Below are 19,966 nucleotides of genomic sequence, written 5' to 3'. Positions count from 1 at the left end.
GTCCACCTGATCCAAGAAGCTCACTCCTCACCAGTATCATTTTCTATCCCATAGTTCAGTCCAATCCCTGTCTGAAAAGTTGGCTTTGGGAATGGTTCCTGTTCTGGGCCAACAGAAGGTCTGGGGGCCATTGCCACTGGGGTCCTTCCAGTCTCAGTCAGACCATTAAGTCTAGTCTTTTTATGAGAATTTGGGGTCTGCATCCCACTGGTCTTCTGTTCCTTCAGGGGTTCTCTGTTGTGTTCCCTGTCAGGGCAGTCATTGGTTATAGCTGGGCACCATCTAGCTCTTCTGGTCTCGGGCCGATGTAGTCTCATTTACGTGGCCCTTTCTGTCTCTTGGGCTCGTAACTACCTCATGCCCTTGGTGTTCTTCATTCTCCTTTGATACTTCATCATTTATCTTTAACTACTGTGCATTCAAGAGCAAGTTTCAGAGTCTGTTCTGATATCCATTTTGGTCTTTCCTGTTTTTTTAACTATCTTTTGTTTTTTTCATGTATGATGTCCTTGATATCCTTCCACAACTCATCTGGTCTTTGGTCATTAGTGTTCAGTGCTTCAAATCTGTTCTTGAGATGGTCTCCAAATTCAGGTGGGATATTCTGAAGGTTGTATTTTGGCTCCAGTGGACTTGTTTTAATTTTCTTTAGCTTCACCTTGAACTTGGATATGAGCAGTTGAGGGTCTGTGCTGTAGTCAGCCCTTAGCTTTGTTCTGACTGATGATATTGAGTTTTTCTGTCGTCTCTTTCTACAAATGGAGTTAATTTGATTCCTGTGAAGAACATAGGAGTAATAATACCTATTTCCTAGAGTTATTGGAGTATTAAGAGAAATATTAGATATAGGATTCCTAGAACAAAACCTGTCACAGAGTTAAAGCACTCAGTAGATTTTAGTTTACTATTAATCAGTGAGAAAGAAAGTTGCAAACCAATAAATAGCTTCACTAATCTGCCTCCCCAGTTTTAGTGGGCTCGGGGACTTTAATGAAGTAGCCCCTGTGCATAGCATTCTTGTCTGCCACCATTCCTTTTCCTTGTCTTACAGCCTTGTCTTCTCACAAGGCTAACATAATCTTATACCAAATTAATATTTATTACATGTTTTCCTGCAGGAAGTTGGGAATCTGTATGATATGTTCCACACACGCAACTCTTTACACCGCAGAGCTTACCAACACAAAGTTGGCAACATCATTGAGACAATGTAAGAAATGTGATTGTTATTTTCCTATAAAATTTTCTATGATGCTTTGCTAGAGTATCATAGTTGGGCCAAGTTGAGATTTCTGGATAAATCCAAGTGAATAAACCTAAAATAGTTTCCTTGAACAAGAAAACAAAAACTAGCACACAGTAAATTTAGTTGTGAGAGAAGTGGTAAAGGGGAGAAGAGCTGGCTTAGGTTAGACATGAAGAAGCAGTGCTGGAAAGGCTCAAGACTTCCGCACAGGTAGTTGATTATATACCAGGTATGATTAAGAGCTCAGCTGCTAACCAAAAGGTTGGCAGTTCAAACCCACCAGCTACTCCTGGAAACCCTGCGCGGCAGTTCTACTCTGTCCCGTAAGGTCGCTATGAGTGGGAATGGTCTCAACAGCAACAGGTTTGGGTTTTTGGAGCCCTGGTAGCATGGTGGTTAAGAGCTGTAGCTGCTAACCAAAAGGTCCTCAGTTCAAATCCACCAGCCACTCCTTGGAAACCCTATGGGGCAGTTCTACTCTGTCCTATAGGGTCACTATGAGTTGGAATTGGCTCTATGGCAGTGGGTTTTTTTTTTTAGTCATCAAGGTAATGGGACATGCATAACTGACATTTTGAGATTAATGAAATGAATTTTAAGGATTAAGTTTAGTGTCCTTGTCCTATCAAAAATATATCAAAATTAGTAGCATATAGTGAAACTGACAGAAATCGTACTTCTTTTCTCTGATTGGCTCAGAACCATAGCAGAAAGGTACAGCCAAGTCCCTATGTGACTCATAGACCTGTGTGAAGTTATCACAAGTTGAGTGTGCTAATTCCATGTCTCTAAAAGAGCTTTAAGTTGATTTACTATAAACTTTTGGACAGATATTCATTTTTACATTCATGTTGAGGAAATTTTTCTTTTTTTGCCGTGAGCAAACTAGTTAGAATACATTATCCTATTTTTATGATTGATACTTTGGTACGATTTTTTTGGATAAATCTACGTTCAAAGCCTAACACTGCTTCTTCCTACCTTGGCTAAATGAAGATTATTTAATTTCTTTTCTGCACCTGTAAAACTGGGTATACGTACCTTGTTGTTGGAAGGATTCAATAATGTATTTCAAGCCCTGCCATCGTGCGTGGAACATAAGAAGCATGGCAGCTGCTAAGAGCGTGCGCTGCTTTAGTATGGTTGAGAAGCAGTTGTCTACAGAATGTGGTACCTCAAGATTTTATTCCCCTCATGTAGAAAGGGTCCCTTCACTTTACGCAATGCTTGAAGCAAATATTCAAAATTTGTCGCAAATATACATTTTTATAAAATGATCCTCTTTAGGATTACAGATGCTTTCCTCGAAGCAGACCCCTACATAGAGATTACAGGTGCCCAAGGCAGAAAGTACCGTCTGTCTACAGCCATTGATGACGTGGAGGCCTTCACTAAGCTAACAGGTGAGAAGTAGAATGTAACATAAGTGCTCCGTCTCAGACACAGCGTAAGCTGTCCCTGGCTTACAGATGGGTTATTTTCCTAATGTTCAAATGTATTTCAGGTTCCCAAGTGATCATATACTTTTGGACATGAGTTTTATTAGCTCTACCTTGTATTAATAAGAGTGACCTTGAGAAAGAATTTAACCACTCTGAACCTTAGTTTTCTCATGTTCTAAAATGGGGGAAATGATACCTAACACATATTTTTGCAGTGATGCTTGAACAAGGAATGTTGTTGTGTGCCGTTGAGTCGATTCTGACCCAAAGTGATGGAGTAGAACTGCCTGTAGAGTTTCCTAGGCTGTAATCTTTATGGGAGCAGATTGCCAGATCTTTTCACCTGCGGAGCTGCTGGTGGGTTCGAACTGCCAGCCTTTCGATTAGCAGCTGAGTGCTTAACCACTGCACCTGCAGGGCTCCTACTTGAAACATCAGTACATAATATTCACTGTTATTTATTTCATAATACAGCTGGTCTAATATCATACTAATACCAAAAACTGGCTCACCCTTTTAATATTATAAAACACAGAACGTAAAATGTAGGAACGCCTCTCCCTGCTACGGCAGAAACAACACTGCAGCTTAGAGTAAGAAGGAAGGAAGAGAGGTGAAGGTGTGGCACCAGTTATTTAATGTGGAAAAGTATAGATTGAGAAATAAAAACAAAACAAGAAAGGAGAACAAATATATATATACCTGCAGAGTTCAGTGCAAATCACACAACTGACTCTGTTTAACTAAAAGTTGAAAAGCAGTCACATAGCTTACAGAATCAGTGGGCAGCCTGGAGGCTCTACAAATGGGCAAAAACACCAGAATCCCAGGGGCCTAAGACACACAGCATCCTACCTAGGGTACCACTGGTATTCCATCACTGCTAGATTTTGTTTGCAGGACACTGTCAGAATGAAACCTAAGCCAGTTCTCAAACTACCTTTGAAGAGCAAATTTTCTTTATTTCCAAGCCCTCACAGATTGATACTTTTGCAAAATAAGATAAAATGGATTACTGGAAAAATGAAATGGGGTGGGTAGAGAACACATAAAATTCAAGCCCAGATATTTATTATTGACTTTGACAGCCTTCACATTACATTCAATAAAGATAATAGAAACACAGTAGAGAAAAAAAAGAATTCCAAAAACTGTACATATTGTTCTTTTAAAATGTATGTATAAGCAATTGATAGAGAATCGTTATTACACTTATAGTATTTTAGTTATTTTGCAACCATAGCGAAATAAAAAATGAGAAGTGAAATTGTGCTTCCCCTGTGTTAAATGTTTTTGCGTACTTTGGGAACACTGTGTTTTTATCTAACTTAGGTTGGACCTGCTACAAAAGTTACTTGAAGGAGATAAAATGTATCTAAATTCTTCCTTCACTTTGTTTTACTAACATTATAGTATATAAGCTAGTCTCCCCTTGTTATGCTCATAGGACTGGAAGAAATTTTAAAACACTTTAAGCAAGCTGAGAATATTAATTTTTAACTTTTATGCATAATGAACAAGTGATACTATATTAAAAAAATTAATTTTTAAGCCTTCATCCGAAGCCAGTATTAACAATTTATCCTGTAAAGTTTTATTTTACATTTAAACTATTTTGGTGAAGGAAATGAATTTTGGATTCCATATACCTTTGGCTCAGCTGACCTTAAAATATCATACATTTAAATGTGGCCCTACAGCTCATGACTAGTATAGAGGTCTTTCTCACTGTTCAGGTTCCGTAACACCCAGACTGAAAGTTAGCTTGCTCAGGAGATGGTGATCATGTTACTTGGATATTGTAGCGATGTCAAATTGCTATAAAATTTTCTAAGTGTTTACCAACAATTTTTATACTTAACCCTACAGACTAGTTGACAAGCTTGTGTACCAGCACTGGCCCACAGATCCCACTTTGAGTAGCACTGATCTAAACTATCCTTGCTTCTTTGCATCACTTGTTCCAGGTACAAAATCCCAGAGAAGAGATTAGGTCACATTTTTGTGCTTTATTGGCTGGAGTACAGGAGAAGAAGCATACAGCCTTTCCACCTCTCATTATTTGAGGCAGGGATAATCTTGCCTTTGTTACATGTTATTCTGAGCGGTGTTGTTGTTAAGCTGCCCACAAGTTGGAGCCCCAAGGTGGATTCAAGCAGGGTGGGTTCCAACCACCAGCCTTTAGGTTAGCAGCCAACTGCAAACGGCTTGCACCACCCAGGCTCCTCATATAATCTAAACCCATTGCCATGCGTATTGGTCCTTATAAGACAAAGTAGAGCTGCCCTGCAGGGTTTTCAAGGAGCAGCCGGTGAATTCAAACTGCCGACCTTTTGGTTAGCTGTCTGAGTTCTTAACCACTGTGCCACCAGGACTCCGTTCATATAATCTAGTTGTGCTTAACTATGTGACTTTGAAGGATCAAAATCATCATTATTTTTGTTGCTTCCCAAAAGTCAGCTCACCTTATCTTTGTGTAAACATTTCCACTTTCTTTTGTTTGTTGTTTGGCTGTTTTGTGTTTTAGAATGTTTTCCATGTTTTATAAGGAAGTGTTACAGACACACAGAAGTGTTGAATAAAATTTACAGTAAACACCTGTATACCCACCACCTAAATTCTAGCATCTACTGTATTTGCTTTATCACATGTCTATCTGTTTACCATCCCCTTATCCACCTATTAGTCCATCTTACTTTTAATGCATTTCAAAGTAAATTGCAGACATCAGTAGATTTTGCCCTAAATCCTTCAGCATGCACATCAACTAAAGGCCAATAATTATTATAAATGTTTTTCTTTTGATGTAAAACTTACATGCAATTTGAAAAAATGCACATTTTCTAGAGTTTTGACAAATGCAAAATATAGAACATTATTGCCCCCTCAGAATTCTGTGGTATTTCGGGGTTGAAGGGTTGTGATATCTACAGTTTTCAGATGTTTCATAAAAATTTGCCTGTATGTAGAGAGAGAGTGCTTATGTGGGAAATGTTAACAGTTGATGAATTTAGGCAAATGGTATAAGATAAAGGGTACTTTATTTTGAAATTTCTTAATAGAAAAGGTTGGAGGAGAAAGAAAAAAAAAGAATTTTTAAAAATTACTTTCTAGTATCTTCATGGAATGGAACCTATTAAACCACTGTATTAAGGAAATTTACCAAATTCTACGTACCTATGACGACACCAACAGTTTTCAACACATAGCAATTTTGCTTTATACACTCCATCCACCCACTCCCTTCAAACACTGGACTGTTTTCAAGCAGATCCCAGACATAATTTTGTTTGTAAATACTTAAATATCATTCCCTTTAAAAAAAAAAAAAAGTAACAACAATAAATTAATATACCCCTACGTACTCATTGGAGCCCTGGTGGTACAGTGGTTAAGAGCCTGACTGCTAACCAAAAGGTTGGCATTTCAGATCTACCAGCCGCTCCTTAGAAACCCCATGGGGCAGTTCTCTGTTCCATAGGGTTGCTATGAATCGGAATTGACTCGATGGCAATGGGTTTGGTTTTTGGTTTTACGTACCCATTAAGAAGCCCTGGTTTTCACAGTGGTTAAGCTTTTAGCTGCTAACTCAAAGATCATTGGTTAGCACCCACCAGCCACTCTGCTAGAGAAAGATGTGATCTGCTTCCATAAAGATTACAGCCTTGGAAACCCTATAGGGTCGCTATGTGTCAGAATCGACTTGACAACAATGGGTTTAAGGAGCCCTGGTGGCACAGCGGTTAAATGTTTGTCTGCTAACTGAAAGGTCGGCCATTTGAACCTGCCAGCTGCTCCATGGGAGGAAAATGTTGCAGTCTGCTTCCATAAAGACACAGCCTTGGAAACCCCATAGGGCAGTTCTACTCTGTCCTATAGAGTCACTATGTGTTGGAATCAATTTGATGGCAATGGGTTTGGTTTTTATGCGTTGGGTACCCATCACCCAACCTCAACAGTCATCAACTGGAATGAATGCAGTCTTGTCACATCTCTACCCTTCTGCTCGATTATTTTGAAGCAAATCTAAGACATTGACTGGAATGTTTTTTAAAAAGGCTTTTTCAGTTTAGTCTTCTAAATTTTTTTTTTTTTCAGATTATTATAATCATAATGTGTCTACATTTAGGAAGAACTACCTGAAATCATTTCAGGAGTGCAGCAGCATATGTCTTTTTAAATCTTGGTTTTTCATTTTAACATATCTGAAATTTTATCAAATTGGCAGATAACATTTTTCTGGAGATTTTATACTCTACTGATCCCAGATTGGACGTAGCACGAGAGATTTTAAAAAAAATCGAATGCCGCAAACTGTACAAGTATGTGGGTCAGACTCAGCCAAAGGGACAAGTAAAGATTAAAAAGGTAAGTTGAGTTGTCAGGCATCTTTCCATTACTGAAAGGTGTCTCGATCTCTGCCCACCAAGAGAAAATCATTAACTACTTGGGACACTATGACACTGTACTAAGCCCTTTACATTCATTCTTATTTAATCTTTACACGATGCAGTGTTCTTCGACCTGTATTACAGACGGGTAAACTGAAACTTGGGAGAGATTAAATAGCTCATGGAAGCACAGTTAGTGAGCCAGGATTTAAAGTCAGGTCAAACTGACTCCAGAGCTTTGCTCTTGTCCCAGAAATGAAAAGGGGGCCTCAAATTTTGTCTAAATCCAAAGGCAGGGAAATGGATCTAAGGATAACCAAACCAAACCTAATGCCATCGAGTCGATTCCGAGTCATAGCAACCCTGTAGGACAGAGTAGAACTGCCTCATAGGGTTTCCAAAGAGTGGCTGATGGCTTCGAACTGCTAACCTTTTGGTTAGCATCCAAACACTTAGCCACTGTGCCACCAGGGCTCCAGGATAAGGGACCTCAAAATAAGCTACCTGTATGACATTCGTCAAGACTCTGAGGACTTTTAATTAGTTAACTTCTTTCACAGTATATCAGGTTCTTCCAATTGGGTATAATTTGTCTTACATAGTTCTGATATCCATTTTCCCCTCTTGCTGTTGAAGGTCTTTCTCTGCCAGAAAGCCAGTGTTACCTAGTTATCTAGTACTGCTATAACAGAAACACCATAAGTGGATGGCTTTAACAAACAGAAATTTATTCTTTCACAGTCTAGGAAGCTACAAGTTGGAATTCAGGGCACTAGCTCCTGGTGAAGGCTTTCTCTCCCTGTCAGTTCAGGGGGGAAGGTCCTTGTCATCAATCTGCCCCTGTCTAGAAACTGCTTCTCAGTGCAGGAACCACGGGTCTGAAGGACGCGCTTCGCTCCTGGTGCTTCTTTCTTAGTAGCATGAGTTCTCTCTGCTGCTTCTCTGTCCTTTTACGTCTTATAAAAGCTGATGCAGACCACACCCCAGGAAAACTCCCCTTACATCAGATCAGAGCTGTGACCTGAGTAATGATGTTGCATCCTACCCTAATCCTCTTCAACATAACCTAATCTTGTCTCATTAACGATAGGCAGAGATTAGGATTTATAACACAAAGGAAAATTACATCAAATCACAAAATGGAGGACAACCACATCATACTGGGACTTGTGGCCTAGCCAAGTGGACATGTGTTTTTGGGGGACACTATTCAATCCATGACAGCCAGTGACATGAGTCATACTGATAACCACACTTTACTTCATTATACCTCCTTGGGTTACATTTTACCTCCTTTTGTTTATTAGTAGGTTAATACCTCATTTTTTCAAAATGTGAAAAACATGTTATGCAGATTATGTGATTCAGTTAAAGGATGGCAGAGGCGGGGGCGATTCTTTTGTTAGGATTATCTACCCGTTTTTTTTTTTTTTTTTTATCAAAGTGTCGTTTCAGAGCACGAACACCTTCATGGCACAAACATTTAGTGATGAAAACCTTGAGTTCTGACATGCGGAGCCTTGTCTTTTCTAGGAACATTATGAATCCCTTCCACAAGACGTTGCTAATGCTAAACCTGACCCTGATATAGTGCTACAAGCTGAGCTGAAGGCTGAAGATTTCATAGTGGACGTAAGTCGTCAGCCCCATAACATAATAAGTAAAGACTTTTTTCTTTTCTTTTAAAGAGAAAGCCCTTGTCATAAAAGTACTACATGTTCATTATAGAAAATTGGGGACATGCAGTTTTGAAATTTTCTGACATGTTTTATCAATATTTGTATAATTGTGATTATATGGCTAAACCCAAAAAAGCCAAACTTATTGCTGTTGAGTCAATTCCAACTCATAGTGACCCTGTGCCCTAAAGCAAAGATGAGATGCTAGAAAGAGGTAGAAAATCAAGACAAAAAGAAACAGGGAGCCCCAGGCGAAAATGGGGAGAGTGCTGCGACATTGTAGGGACTGGAACCAAGGCCTTGAAACACTTTAGGTACAAACTATTGAATGAGAATCTGCTTTGCTCTGTGAACTTTGACCTGATGCACCAAAAAAAAGGAATTGCCCCCCCGCCACACATACACACACACAAAGGAAAGGACTTTGACTTCTGTTTTCACAGAGGCTTGCAGGGTTGCCTTTTGTCCTAATGAAAATGCCAAACCGTTTTCTTCTGTTTCCTATAAGAAATTCTTTTTGAAGTCCTACTGTTCTGAAACCTCAGGACAATGTTCCCCTTTATAGGTACAATATGGTTATAACAATGTGAAAATTTTTAATAGAAAACTGAAGTTAAAAAAAAAAAAACACATTTTTTGAAACATTCCAGTCAATGTCTTAGATTTGCTTCCAATTAATGCAGTGAGTGGGGAAGGCTAAAGATGAAACAAGACAGCATCTCATTTGTTACTTTCTTTCTTTTTGACTCATCTTTGAATGAGGGGCAATCTCTCCAGATCCATTCTTTGCCAAGGGACACAACAAATGAATTGCCCTCGAACCCACTCTTTATTCACTTGGCTACTGGTTGAAGTGCCTCACATCTGTAGGGCAAGCTGCAGTTTTCTATTTCACGGAGAATTTCACCCCCCCCAGAACGTTTTTCCTGCACTCTCTACCCTTGCCCTCGGTACTTTATTTGGGGGACTATATTGCTCTCAATGCATTGTGCTACTCCTAATCACCTCCCCGGTCTGCTTTTTTTCCTAGTGCATATAGGGTCAGAGCTAGAAGAGGCCATGCATAGAAGATAGACACATGGCTGTTAGAATGAAAAGAAGTTTAACTTTACCAGGAATCAAATAAAGGCAAAGTAATGCAACAGTGACGTTTTATTTTTATTTTATTTTTTACCATCAGACTTAAAAGAACAAAAAATACTATAAAATCCTCCATTAATAAGGGTATGTGAAAATGGGAGTGTAAATTTGGGCAAGAGACCAAATTAGAAGTATGTTCTAAAATTTTAATTGATCCACCGATTTCGTTCTAGGGATTTGTCCTAATCAAATTTTGCCAAAAAAAAAAAAAAATACAAATATATTTATTGTGTCATTATCATAGTATTAAAAAAAAAACCCTATAGCATTAAAAAAAAAAAAATAGCATTGGGGGGGAAATTATACATCTATCAATAGGGAATACAGTGGAATAATGCAAATATTAAAAGTTATTTCTAACATGGAAAGATGTCTAATATAATTTTAAAAAGCAGTACATATAATATGCTCTTGCTTATGTTTCTTTAACTGTATGTGTTCTTATATATGATGTGTATGCAATGAGCATGTTGAAAACATTCTGTATTTTTTTATTTATCATTTTTGTGATTTAAGTGAAAGTTTACAAATCAAGTCAGTCTCTCATACAAAAATTTATATACACCTTGCTGTATACTCCCGGAAACCCTGGTGGTGTAGTGGTTAAGCACTACAGCTGCTAACCAAAGGGTTGGCAGTTCGAATCCCCCAGGCGCTCCTTGGAAACTCTATGGGACAGTTCTACTCTGTCCTATAGGGTCGCTATGAGTCGGAATCGACTCGACAGCACTGGGTTTGGTTTGGTTTTTGGCTATATACTCCCAGTCGCTCTCCCCCTAATGAGACAGCATACTCCTTCTCTCCACCCTGCATTTTCGTGTCCATTCAGCCAGCTTCTGTCCCCTTCTGCTCTCTCATCTCCCCTCCAGACAGGAGCTCCCCACATAGCCTCATGTGTCTACTTGACCCACTCCTCACCAGTATCATTTTCTATCCCATAGTCCAGTCCAATCCCTGTCTGAAGAGTTGGCTTTGGGAATGGTTCCTGTCCTGGGCTAACCGAAGGGCTGGGGACCATGACCTCTGGGGTCCTTCTAGTCTCAGTCAGACCCTTAAGTCTGGTCTTTTTATGAGAATTTGAGGTCTGCATCCCACTGCTCTCCTGCTCCTTCAGGGGTTCTCTGTTGTGTTCCCTGTCAGGGCAGTCATCGGTTGCACCCGGGCACAACATTCTTGATTATTAATGGTGAAATGTTAACATTGTTTCTACCTGGGTAGTGGAATTGCAGGTGATTTTTTACAGTGAGCATAGTACAAGAGTTTCATAATCAGGAAAAATAACACTTTGCATTTTAGTATGAGGAAAACCCAAAAACAAACCTGTTGCAGTCAAGTGGATTCTGACTCATAGCGACCCTATAAGACAGGATAGAACTAACCCATAGAGTTTCCAAGGAGCAGCTGGTGGATTCGAACTGCCGACTTCTTGGTTAGCAGCCGAGCTCTTAAGCACTGCGCCATCAGGGCTCCTTCCTATATCCTAGAAAGGCAAGTAAAATTGCTAATTAAATGTCTTATTATCATATATTAGCATCTCAGTTTTAGTTTTTTGGTAGTGTGCATATATTTATGTGGTGCGTTGGACTGTGTATAGCTCCCTTTAGGACTGTGTATAGTAAATTTTATGACTATTTAATGGATATAAAACATATCTTTACTCTGTAGAATTATTACAGAGATTCATAGTTGTTGGCCTGTAGCTGCTTTTTTGCTTTTGAGTACTTGGTTAGGAATGGGATTCTCAGCTATTACAAATTACTCTTCTGAAAAAATATGTTTTAGCAAACGTGATTTAAGAAGGAGTTTCCTGTAACACACTGTGGAGAAAATAGAGGTTGCCTTTTATTCCTATTTTAAAGTCAAGGAGATAAGTACCAAAGAGCACTCCTTAGAAACTGATGAGAATTTGATTAGGGCTCGTGGCTGCAGCAGGTACCTCCCCACGTGAAGCAACACCCAGGAGAGAGGGCTGTGATAATGCTAGCTCTGGGGTCATGGGGATGGTTTGAGCAGTTGCTCTCTCCTAGTTGAAGGGATGCAGTGGACCAAGAGAACAAGAGAGCTGGCCATGTACTTCAGCCTCCCTGGTCTCAACCCTAAGCCATGGCAAAAGCCCACGTGCCCACCCTTCTCTCACAGGCTAAAGGAAGTATAACCACCAAACGTCCCGTACCTGTTTTCTTCAGCCACTTCTCAGTGTACGCTTCTCTTATCATCTGTACCTTTCTACACCATCACCCCTATATTACCTGTTTTGCCCCGATTCAATTCCACTCATTCTTTTATGAAATCTGTCCGTGGAACCTTTGGAATTTCTACTCCATAACTGACAAGTTCTTATCCTCAGACTCTTTGCCTTTACTGCAACCTGGCTGTCACCTGAGAATTGCTTCCCCTACAGCTCTTTCATGAAAAGCCCATTCCTCAGAGCGAGACCTTCCTGTTCATCAGTCCTCTTGCTCCCTAGAACCACTTCAAGACCCCTGTACTCTAAGACTTTCACCCTCAAACCATACCCACCCTCTTACTATCTATTGTCCTCTTAGTTGAAGATTTTGCTGTGGATTAGAGTCTTCCTTTCCATTCTTAACTCCTGCCATTATCCTGAGTGACTTCAGAATCCACATGGCCCACCAACTCTTTGATCTCTTCATCCTCAGCGACCTTGTCCACGCCACCTCAGCCAACACTTGCTAAACATTATCAACACTCGAAATTGCTCTCCCTGTAAAACCACTAATTTAGAAAACCTGTTCTCTGTTTGGAAACCCTGGTGGCGTAGTGGTTAAGTGCTACGGCTGCTAACCAAAGAGTCGGCAGTTCGAATCCTCCAGGTGCTCCTTGGAAACCCTATGGGGCAGTTCTACCCTGTCCTATAGGGTCACTATGAGTCGGAATCAACTCGATGGCACTGGGTTTGGTTTTTTGGGTTTTTGGTTCTCTGTTCAGAGCCCTGGTAGCACAGTGGTTAAGAGATTGGCTGCTAACCAAAAGGTCGGCAGTTTGAATCCATGAGCGGCTCCTTGGAAACCCTATGGGGCACTTCTACCCTGTCCTGTAGGGTTGCTATGAGTTGGAATTGACTTGATGGCAACAGGTTTTTTTTGTTTGTTTGTTTTCTATTCACAAATCCCTTTCCTCCTACTTTGCTTGTTCCTACCTCATCAGGACCTCCAGTTTATTGTGTCCTCACCTTCTTCCTGTTTGTTAGTGGCCTTCCACCTTTATTTCTCTCCCAATCTAACCCATTTATTCAGTCACTTTCTGCAGTTACCCTTAACGCCCCCCCCCCGCCCCCCACACTTTGTAACTGCCTAGCAAAAAGCTGAATGACCCTGTGAATCTAAACTTCTCCCTGTCTACACCTGGACAGATAAATGCTGCTGGAGAGAACCTCTGTACTGGCATCTCTAGAAATTCATGTCACCAATCTTAACTGGGTCCTCAGTACTCCTGGCAGGCTAAGTGCAGCAAGCCTGCCTCTATCTGCCTCTCTATTAAGCCTTCCCGCTGTTATAGTTGGGAAATGTCTCCCGTTATCAAAGGCTAAGAGTAATCCTTCTACTGGCTGCCTAGAGCATCACAGCACTGCCGGATAGAACTTTCTGTGGTGGTAGAAAGGTTCTATATCTCTCTTGTCCTTTTTGGTAGCCACTAGCCACATGTGGCTATTTACCACTTGAAATGCAACTACTGCAACTGAAGAAGTAATTTTTTAAGTTGTATTTAATGTCAGTTACTTTAAATAAAAAAAGAAAAAGCATTTGGCTACTGGCCACTGCGTTGGGCAGTGCAGCTGTGGAGCCCACTGCCTCATAACTTCTGTCGAATCTTACGATCAGTTCTCTCCTCCCTCTTTTTAATGTTCCCATCAGCAGTTAAACAGGTTTTCAGCTTAAGAAAATAACACCGCCACTCCTCTTCACTCCTCTCTTCTTCAGGGTGAAGCTTGTTGAAAAGTTGTCTCCACTTAGTTTTCCTGGGTACCGCATCGCTCTCCAGGTGCTTCTCTCTTGCCTCTTCTGAGAATTAATCTTCTTTTTTTTACTTCTCATTTACTCCTGAACCATTTCTCTGTCACCATCACTACTGAAACTACTCTTGCCAAGATCAACAATGACTTACGTGTTGCTAAATCCAACTTTCAGTCCCCTTTGCCTCAGAGGTGTTTGTTCTGCCTGGATTTCTTCTCTTTCCTACCTTATTGTTGTTGTTAGTTGTCAAGCTGATTCTGACTCATGGTGACCCCATGTGTGCAGAGTGGAACTGCTCCAAAGGATTTTCGAGGCTGTGACCTTCTGGAAGCAGATCTCCAGGCCTGTCTGCCAAGGAGCCTCTGGTTGAGTTTGAACTGCCAGCCTTTTCAACTAGTGCTGCTTAACCGTTTGTGCCACCCAGGGACCACCTTTCCTACCTCCGCCTGATTAATTCCTACTCAGGAAAGTCACTTTCCCGGGAAAACATTTCCTGTTATTCCCTATCATCCCAGACTCTTGTTGCTGTTGTGTGCTGTGAGTTGATTCCAACTCATAGTGACCCTACAGGACAAGTGGAGCTGCCTCATAGGGTTGTAATCTTCACGGGAGCAGATTCCCAGGTCTTTTCTCCCGTAGAATGGCTGGTGGATTCAAAGCACCAGCCTTTCAGTTAGCAGCTGAATGCTTAACCATTGCACCACCAGGGCTCCTTCAGTCTCTGTTAGGTCCTGTGTTACATAGTTTCACAGCACCCTTTGCTTTTCTTTGGTAACTCTTTTATAATTACAGTGAAATCTGTGAGGGCCGGAACTCAATGGGACTGCCATGTTTTTTCAGGTCTCGCAAGTTTTCCACTTTGACAGGGTGCTTACCACTTTTCTATCGCTCTCTATTAAAACTCCTACCTTATCAGCACAACTGGACTAAACCAAAAGCAAAGAAGTTTCCTGAATAAACTGAACGTTTCAAAGGCCAGCGTAGCAGGGGCGGGGGTTTGGGGAGCATGGTTTCAGGGGACATCTAAGTCAATTGGCGTAATAAAATCTATTAAGAAAACATTCTTCATCCCACTTTGGAGAATGGCGCCTGGGGTCTTAAACGTTAGCAAGCGGCCATCTAAGATGTATCAACTGGTCTCAACCCACCTGAAGCAAAGAAGAATGAAGAACGCCCAAGGCACAAGGTAATTATGAGCCCAAGTGACAGAAAGGGCCACATAAAGCAGAGACTGCATTAGCCTGAGACCAGAAGAACTAGATGGTGCCCAGCTACAACTGATGACTGCCCTGAGAGGGAACACAACAGAGAATCCCTGAAGGACCAGGAGAGCAGTGAGATGCAGGCCTCAAATTCTAATAAAAAGACCAGACTTAAAGGTCTGACTAAGACTGGAAGGACCCCAAAGGTCATGGTCCCCAGACCTTCTGTTAACCCGAGGCAGGAACCTTTCCCAAAGCCAACTCTTCAGACAGGGATTGGACTGGACTATGGGATAGAAAAGGATACTGGTGAAGAGTGAGTTTCTTGGATCAAGTAGACACATGAGACTATATGGGCAGCTCCTGTCTGGAGGGGAGATAAGAGGGCAGAGGGGGACAGAAGCTGGCCGAATGGACACAAAAATAGAGTGTGGAGAGAAGGAGTGTGCTGTCCCGTTAGGGGGAGAGCAAATAGGAGTATATAGCAAGTTGTTTATAAATTTTTGTACAAGAGACTGACTTGATTTGTAAACTTTCACTTAAAGCGCTATAAAAATTTAAAAAAAAAAAAAAAAAAATCCTACCTCATAAACACCCAATGAGTTTCCCTTCTCTGAAAGGTTTCTGCCTTATATGTTCTGGCTTTGTCAGGTTTTAATGTATTTATTCAATCTCACTCTAGCCTTCATGGTCTGTGGAACCTGGAACTGTATAAAAAATTTCTCTCTGTGTCTGTAGTGCCCAGCACAGTGACTAGCACATAGCAGGTATTGAATATACAAATGCTTCCTTTTCCCCCAGATTTCAGAACAAAATCCCTATGGGTGGTACAGCAGTTATTTTTATTCCAGTATGAGCCACCTTAACAGCACACTTACTTTTGAACCTCAGCTCTGCCCCTTTTCTGGTGATGCCTCTACACCCTGAACTCAGTTCTCGTGGCTATTATGTAAATGATCACTTATGTCTTGCTTTTATGAAGGTTATCAACATGGATTATGGAATGGAAGACAAGAATCCTATTGATCACGTTTTCTTCTATTGTAAGAACGATCCCAACAAAGCAATCAGGATTACTAAAGATCAGGTAACTGTCTACGTAGCTATAATAACAGTATATTAGTGACATTTGGCAAAATCATTACAGTAAATTTGCATTTTACATGCAGGTTAGGTTCTAAACTCAGTGTGTAAGAAAAAAAAAGGCATATCTTCAAGATTAAAGTATACCTGATTTTCTGTAGACTTGGCCATCATAAGAGGTGGTTTTCCCTGTTTGCTAAACATAGATGAAAACACCATTTTTGGCATAGAGACTAGGTTATAAATCTCTTGGGAGGAGGGGGCTGTATGGTTGACTTCATGTAAGTTACGTATGCTTATTTGCATATCTTCTTAAGAAAGTCTGATTCTATATAATCATGTAATATAAGACTTTAGTCTTATTAATCGACATAAAATTGCAGGGTATTTTGCAATGTGACAACGGTCACAAATTCTTTTTTGGGGGTTGTGATTGGGATAAAATAGCAAAACAACATGGTGCTTTTAGTATCGTAACGAGAATGCTGCTTAGGAGTTTAAGGAAAACCTGATCTATCTACAATGTGAGAATTCAAGGTGACAATGAAATCTTTCCTTCCTTAAAAAGGTTTCACAGCTCCTCCCTGAGAGATTCGCAGAGCAGCTGATTCGAGTGTACTGTAAGAAGACGGATAACAGGAGTTTGTATGCCGCACAGCAGCATTTTGTTCAGTGGTGCTCAATCAGAGGTTTCACCAAGCCACAGGTGAGTAGTTATCGCTCACGTACTTCGCACAATTGTTGTATTTGTAAGTAAAAACCAAAAGAGATCCTTCATACCCTCTGAAAAGTCCTCACTTAAATTATAGTAATTTAGTTATGGCTTTGAAAATTGAAGTCTTTCACTTTATACTTTCCTTTTAAAATGTCTGAATTTTTGTCAGCCTGTGGCTTCTTTCTACACCAGTTGAGAGTGGGTGCTTTGTTTATCATTATTGTCCTAAAAATAAAAGATAAAAATGGTGAACATGTGAATAGCGCTTTATAATATTGTCACCAGTGTCTCATCCAGTCCCCCCAGTAGCCCTGGGAGATGGGAAGTATCTTCCTAGGAAAGTCACCCCATCTTTTAGAGAAGGTTACTGAAGCTGAGTAGTTAAGTTGTTTAAGGCCATGTACAACTGGTAATAAACTTTCTAATTTGTTATTTCAAATGTTGTGTTCCCAAACCGGGTTGTTTGGGTATATTAGTAGACAATTTAAATTCTCCACTAAGAAGAGGATTGGGAAGAAGAGGAGCCAAGCTGTGATTGCCAGCCTTTTAGAGAATGTTGTTAAAATTGTACCTTATTGACTTATACATAGTAGGTGCCTGGCACAAAGAAAGTGATTTCTTGATGTTTGTTGACTGAATGAATGAGTATAGTAGGCAGGCAGGTGGGAAGCAGTATTCTGTTCCTAGTTTAGTACTCCGTTATAATCCCGTAGTTGCCTTTTTATCCATGTGTCGGGCGCTGAAGGGAACAAAAAGGAAAGGTCAGACATGAAAGAGTATCCCAGCAAGCTGGTACTTTATCAATGCCAGAAGGAACATTACAGGTAAGTTCTGTTAGGATTCAGAGAGTTGGGTGAGCTGTCAGAAAAGCCTTGTGACTGAGCGAGGATTCTGCTAGATCCAGAAAGCTGGATTGTGTCTGGGTACGTAGCAGAGAGAAGGTGAACATTCCTGGCAATGAGAGCAGCACAAAGGCGTGAAACTGGAACAAGCGGAGTGTGTTTAGGGCACCATGAGGAGACCAGTCTGACCAGAGTAGAAAATTCTTATTGCTGACTGGTAAGAGACTAAATGGGAAAAACAGGCTAGATTATGGAGAACCTTGGATGATCAGCTAAGAAGGGATTTTTTTCCCTATGGGCAGTGGGGAGGGAATCATTCAGAGTATTCAAGACTTACCATGCTACTGTAATTACCACTTACTTGTATATTTGTTAATGTCCCTTAGTGGCACAAATGGTTTGCATTCAAATACTAACCTAAAGGTTGGCGGTTCTATCCCACTGAGTGGCATGACAGAAGAAAGACCTGGCAAATCTGGTTCTGTAAAGATTATAGCCAAGAAAACCCTATGGAACAGTTCTACTCTGTAACACATGAGGTCACCATGAGCCAGAATCGACTCGATTGCCATGGGCTTGGTTTTTGGGATTTGCGTGTGTGTGCGTGTCTGTGTGTGCGTGTGTTTTATCTCCAAATAGGGTGAGATCCATCGGAATAAGAGACTATGTCTCTCTTATGTAATTTAACACCTAAGGAAACTAAACCACTGATTAAGAAAGAAAACTCTAGTGGCAGATAGAGTGGAACTTGGAGAGGCTGGAAGCAGAGAGACAAGAGGCTATTAAGGTTATCAGTGATGTAGTGATAACTGCCTGAAATTTAGGTGCATTCATAATTAACAAGTATGTTTGGCAGGGCCTCTGTTAGGTACAAGGGATGTAACAGTACCTAAGACAACATAGTTCCTTTTTCCTATGGATTTCTCTCTAGGTGGGGATAACAAACACACAAGTAAATAACAACTACATTGGCATGGTAAGCGCTTTGAGGGAGGGGGAGTACAGAGTCTTAGAGGAGCAAAAAAGAAGAGGATTTAAGCCAAGACTTGATTGGTCGGGCAGTGCTTCCCTAAAGAACATAGAACCTGAAACCTGAAAGATGGGTGAGAAGGAGTTAGTGGGTAAAGGGCACGGGGGCGCTGGGGTGTTGAGACAGAGGCACAGTAGGGGTATGCCAGAAAATGAGGAAGTGGTACATTTAGGGGAGAAGCATGTAGTGGAAAGGAGACTGGGGCATTATTCATAGTAAGCCAAGAGCAATGGGGAGCCATTGTTTTAAACAGGGAAGTGACATATTCAAGTTTGCATTTATAAAACTCACTAGAGTTCAGATCAGATTGGGTAGAAATAGAGATGAGTTTGAAGACCAATACTGTTGACTTTGAGATAGTCAAGTCTTTCAGGTATGGCTATCATGGCAATTGAATGGCTGTATTTTTTTTTATCAGTCAAATCAGTCAGGAAAACAGAACCTGTGCCTGGTTGTTCAACAGAAGAAATTTAATATGGGAGATGAGATACAAAGTTTTGGCAGAGATGAATGAGCAAACAGAGGACAAGGCGACAACAGCGTGAAGCTGCTGCCGCCTTTAGGGTAGGAGAGACCAGGGGAGAAGATGTGAGTCCTGGAGCTAGGGCCACCTGCAGAAGCTAGAATCACAAAAGAGTCAAGGCCACTGATGCCTAACCCAGAAATGGGTAGAGAGAAATACCTGGCTTTTCTGCCCCCCTCTCACCTCTAATCTTCCACCAGTGCTTCCCATTGGCCAAACCTACCAGAAGCCAGTAAGGTTGGGCGCGAGGAAATGTTTGCAGGACAGTTTCTGAGATACAGAGTAGACCAGAGGGAGAATGGGAAATGGATCTGAGCACAAAGAAGCAAATGAGGAGCACCATATCCTACCACAAACATTATATTCCTAGTATAACAGAGGCTCTCAGAGATCCTATACCCTCATATAACCAAAGAAAATCTATCCACAAGTTCAAGAACAGTAAGATAGAGTCAGGTGTTAGAAGGCCTCTGCTTTCACGTCATGGTGTCATTTCACTTTGAAGCCATCCCTCACTTTGGGTGGAGGGGCTGTTTTGGCTGGAGCTTACTGCTGATGGGGCCAAGGTTGTAGCTTTGATTGCAAAGAAAAATTCAAGTTCTACAAGTATATACTGTCAGTCCCCTTTTTTTGCCATATTGTAAACCTGGGCCATTTCTCAGAGAGGACCAAGCAAGAGAGGAGCAGGGGTCCAATACA

The 19,966-nt window shown here is 40.9% G+C and overlaps 1 protein-coding gene across 8 annotated transcripts in view; it reads left to right on the top strand.

Annotated features, from left to right (window-relative positions):
- The window catches only part of SAMHD1 (SAM and HD domain containing deoxynucleoside triphosphate triphosphohydrolase 1), a 47,373-nt gene that overhangs the window by 26,120 nt on the left and 1,287 nt on the right, over positions 1 to 19,966 (top strand). The window contains exons 10-15 of one of the 8 annotated variants that reach the window (XR_010319266.1): positions 1,119 to 1,210; positions 2,534 to 2,649; positions 6,917 to 7,056; positions 8,524 to 8,711; positions 9,789 to 9,891; positions 14,954 to 15,686. Coding sequence is in view for 6 of the 8 variants with exons in the window: in XM_003411700.4 (XP_003411748.1) it covers positions 1,119 to 1,210; positions 2,534 to 2,649; positions 6,917 to 7,056; positions 8,613 to 8,711; positions 16,057 to 16,161; positions 16,726 to 16,863 (690 nt within the window). In the remaining 2 variants the exon portion in view is untranslated. Of the gene's footprint in view, positions 1 to 1,118; positions 1,211 to 2,533; positions 2,650 to 6,916; positions 7,057 to 8,523; positions 8,740 to 9,788; positions 10,159 to 11,194; positions 15,687 to 16,056; positions 16,162 to 16,725; positions 16,864 to 19,966 lie in introns of those variants that run through there. The other 7 variants (XR_010319265.1, XM_003411700.4, XM_064276062.1 and 4 more) reach the window with 7 other exon arrangements.

The sequence above is a fragment of the Loxodonta africana genome, chromosome 24 (assembly GCF_030014295.1).
Source record: "Loxodonta africana isolate mLoxAfr1 chromosome 24, mLoxAfr1.hap2, whole genome shotgun sequence".
NCBI classification, from domain to species: Eukaryota; Metazoa; Chordata; class Mammalia; order Proboscidea; family Elephantidae; genus Loxodonta; species Loxodonta africana.
This window is presented reverse-complemented; position numbering and strand designations above follow the sequence as displayed.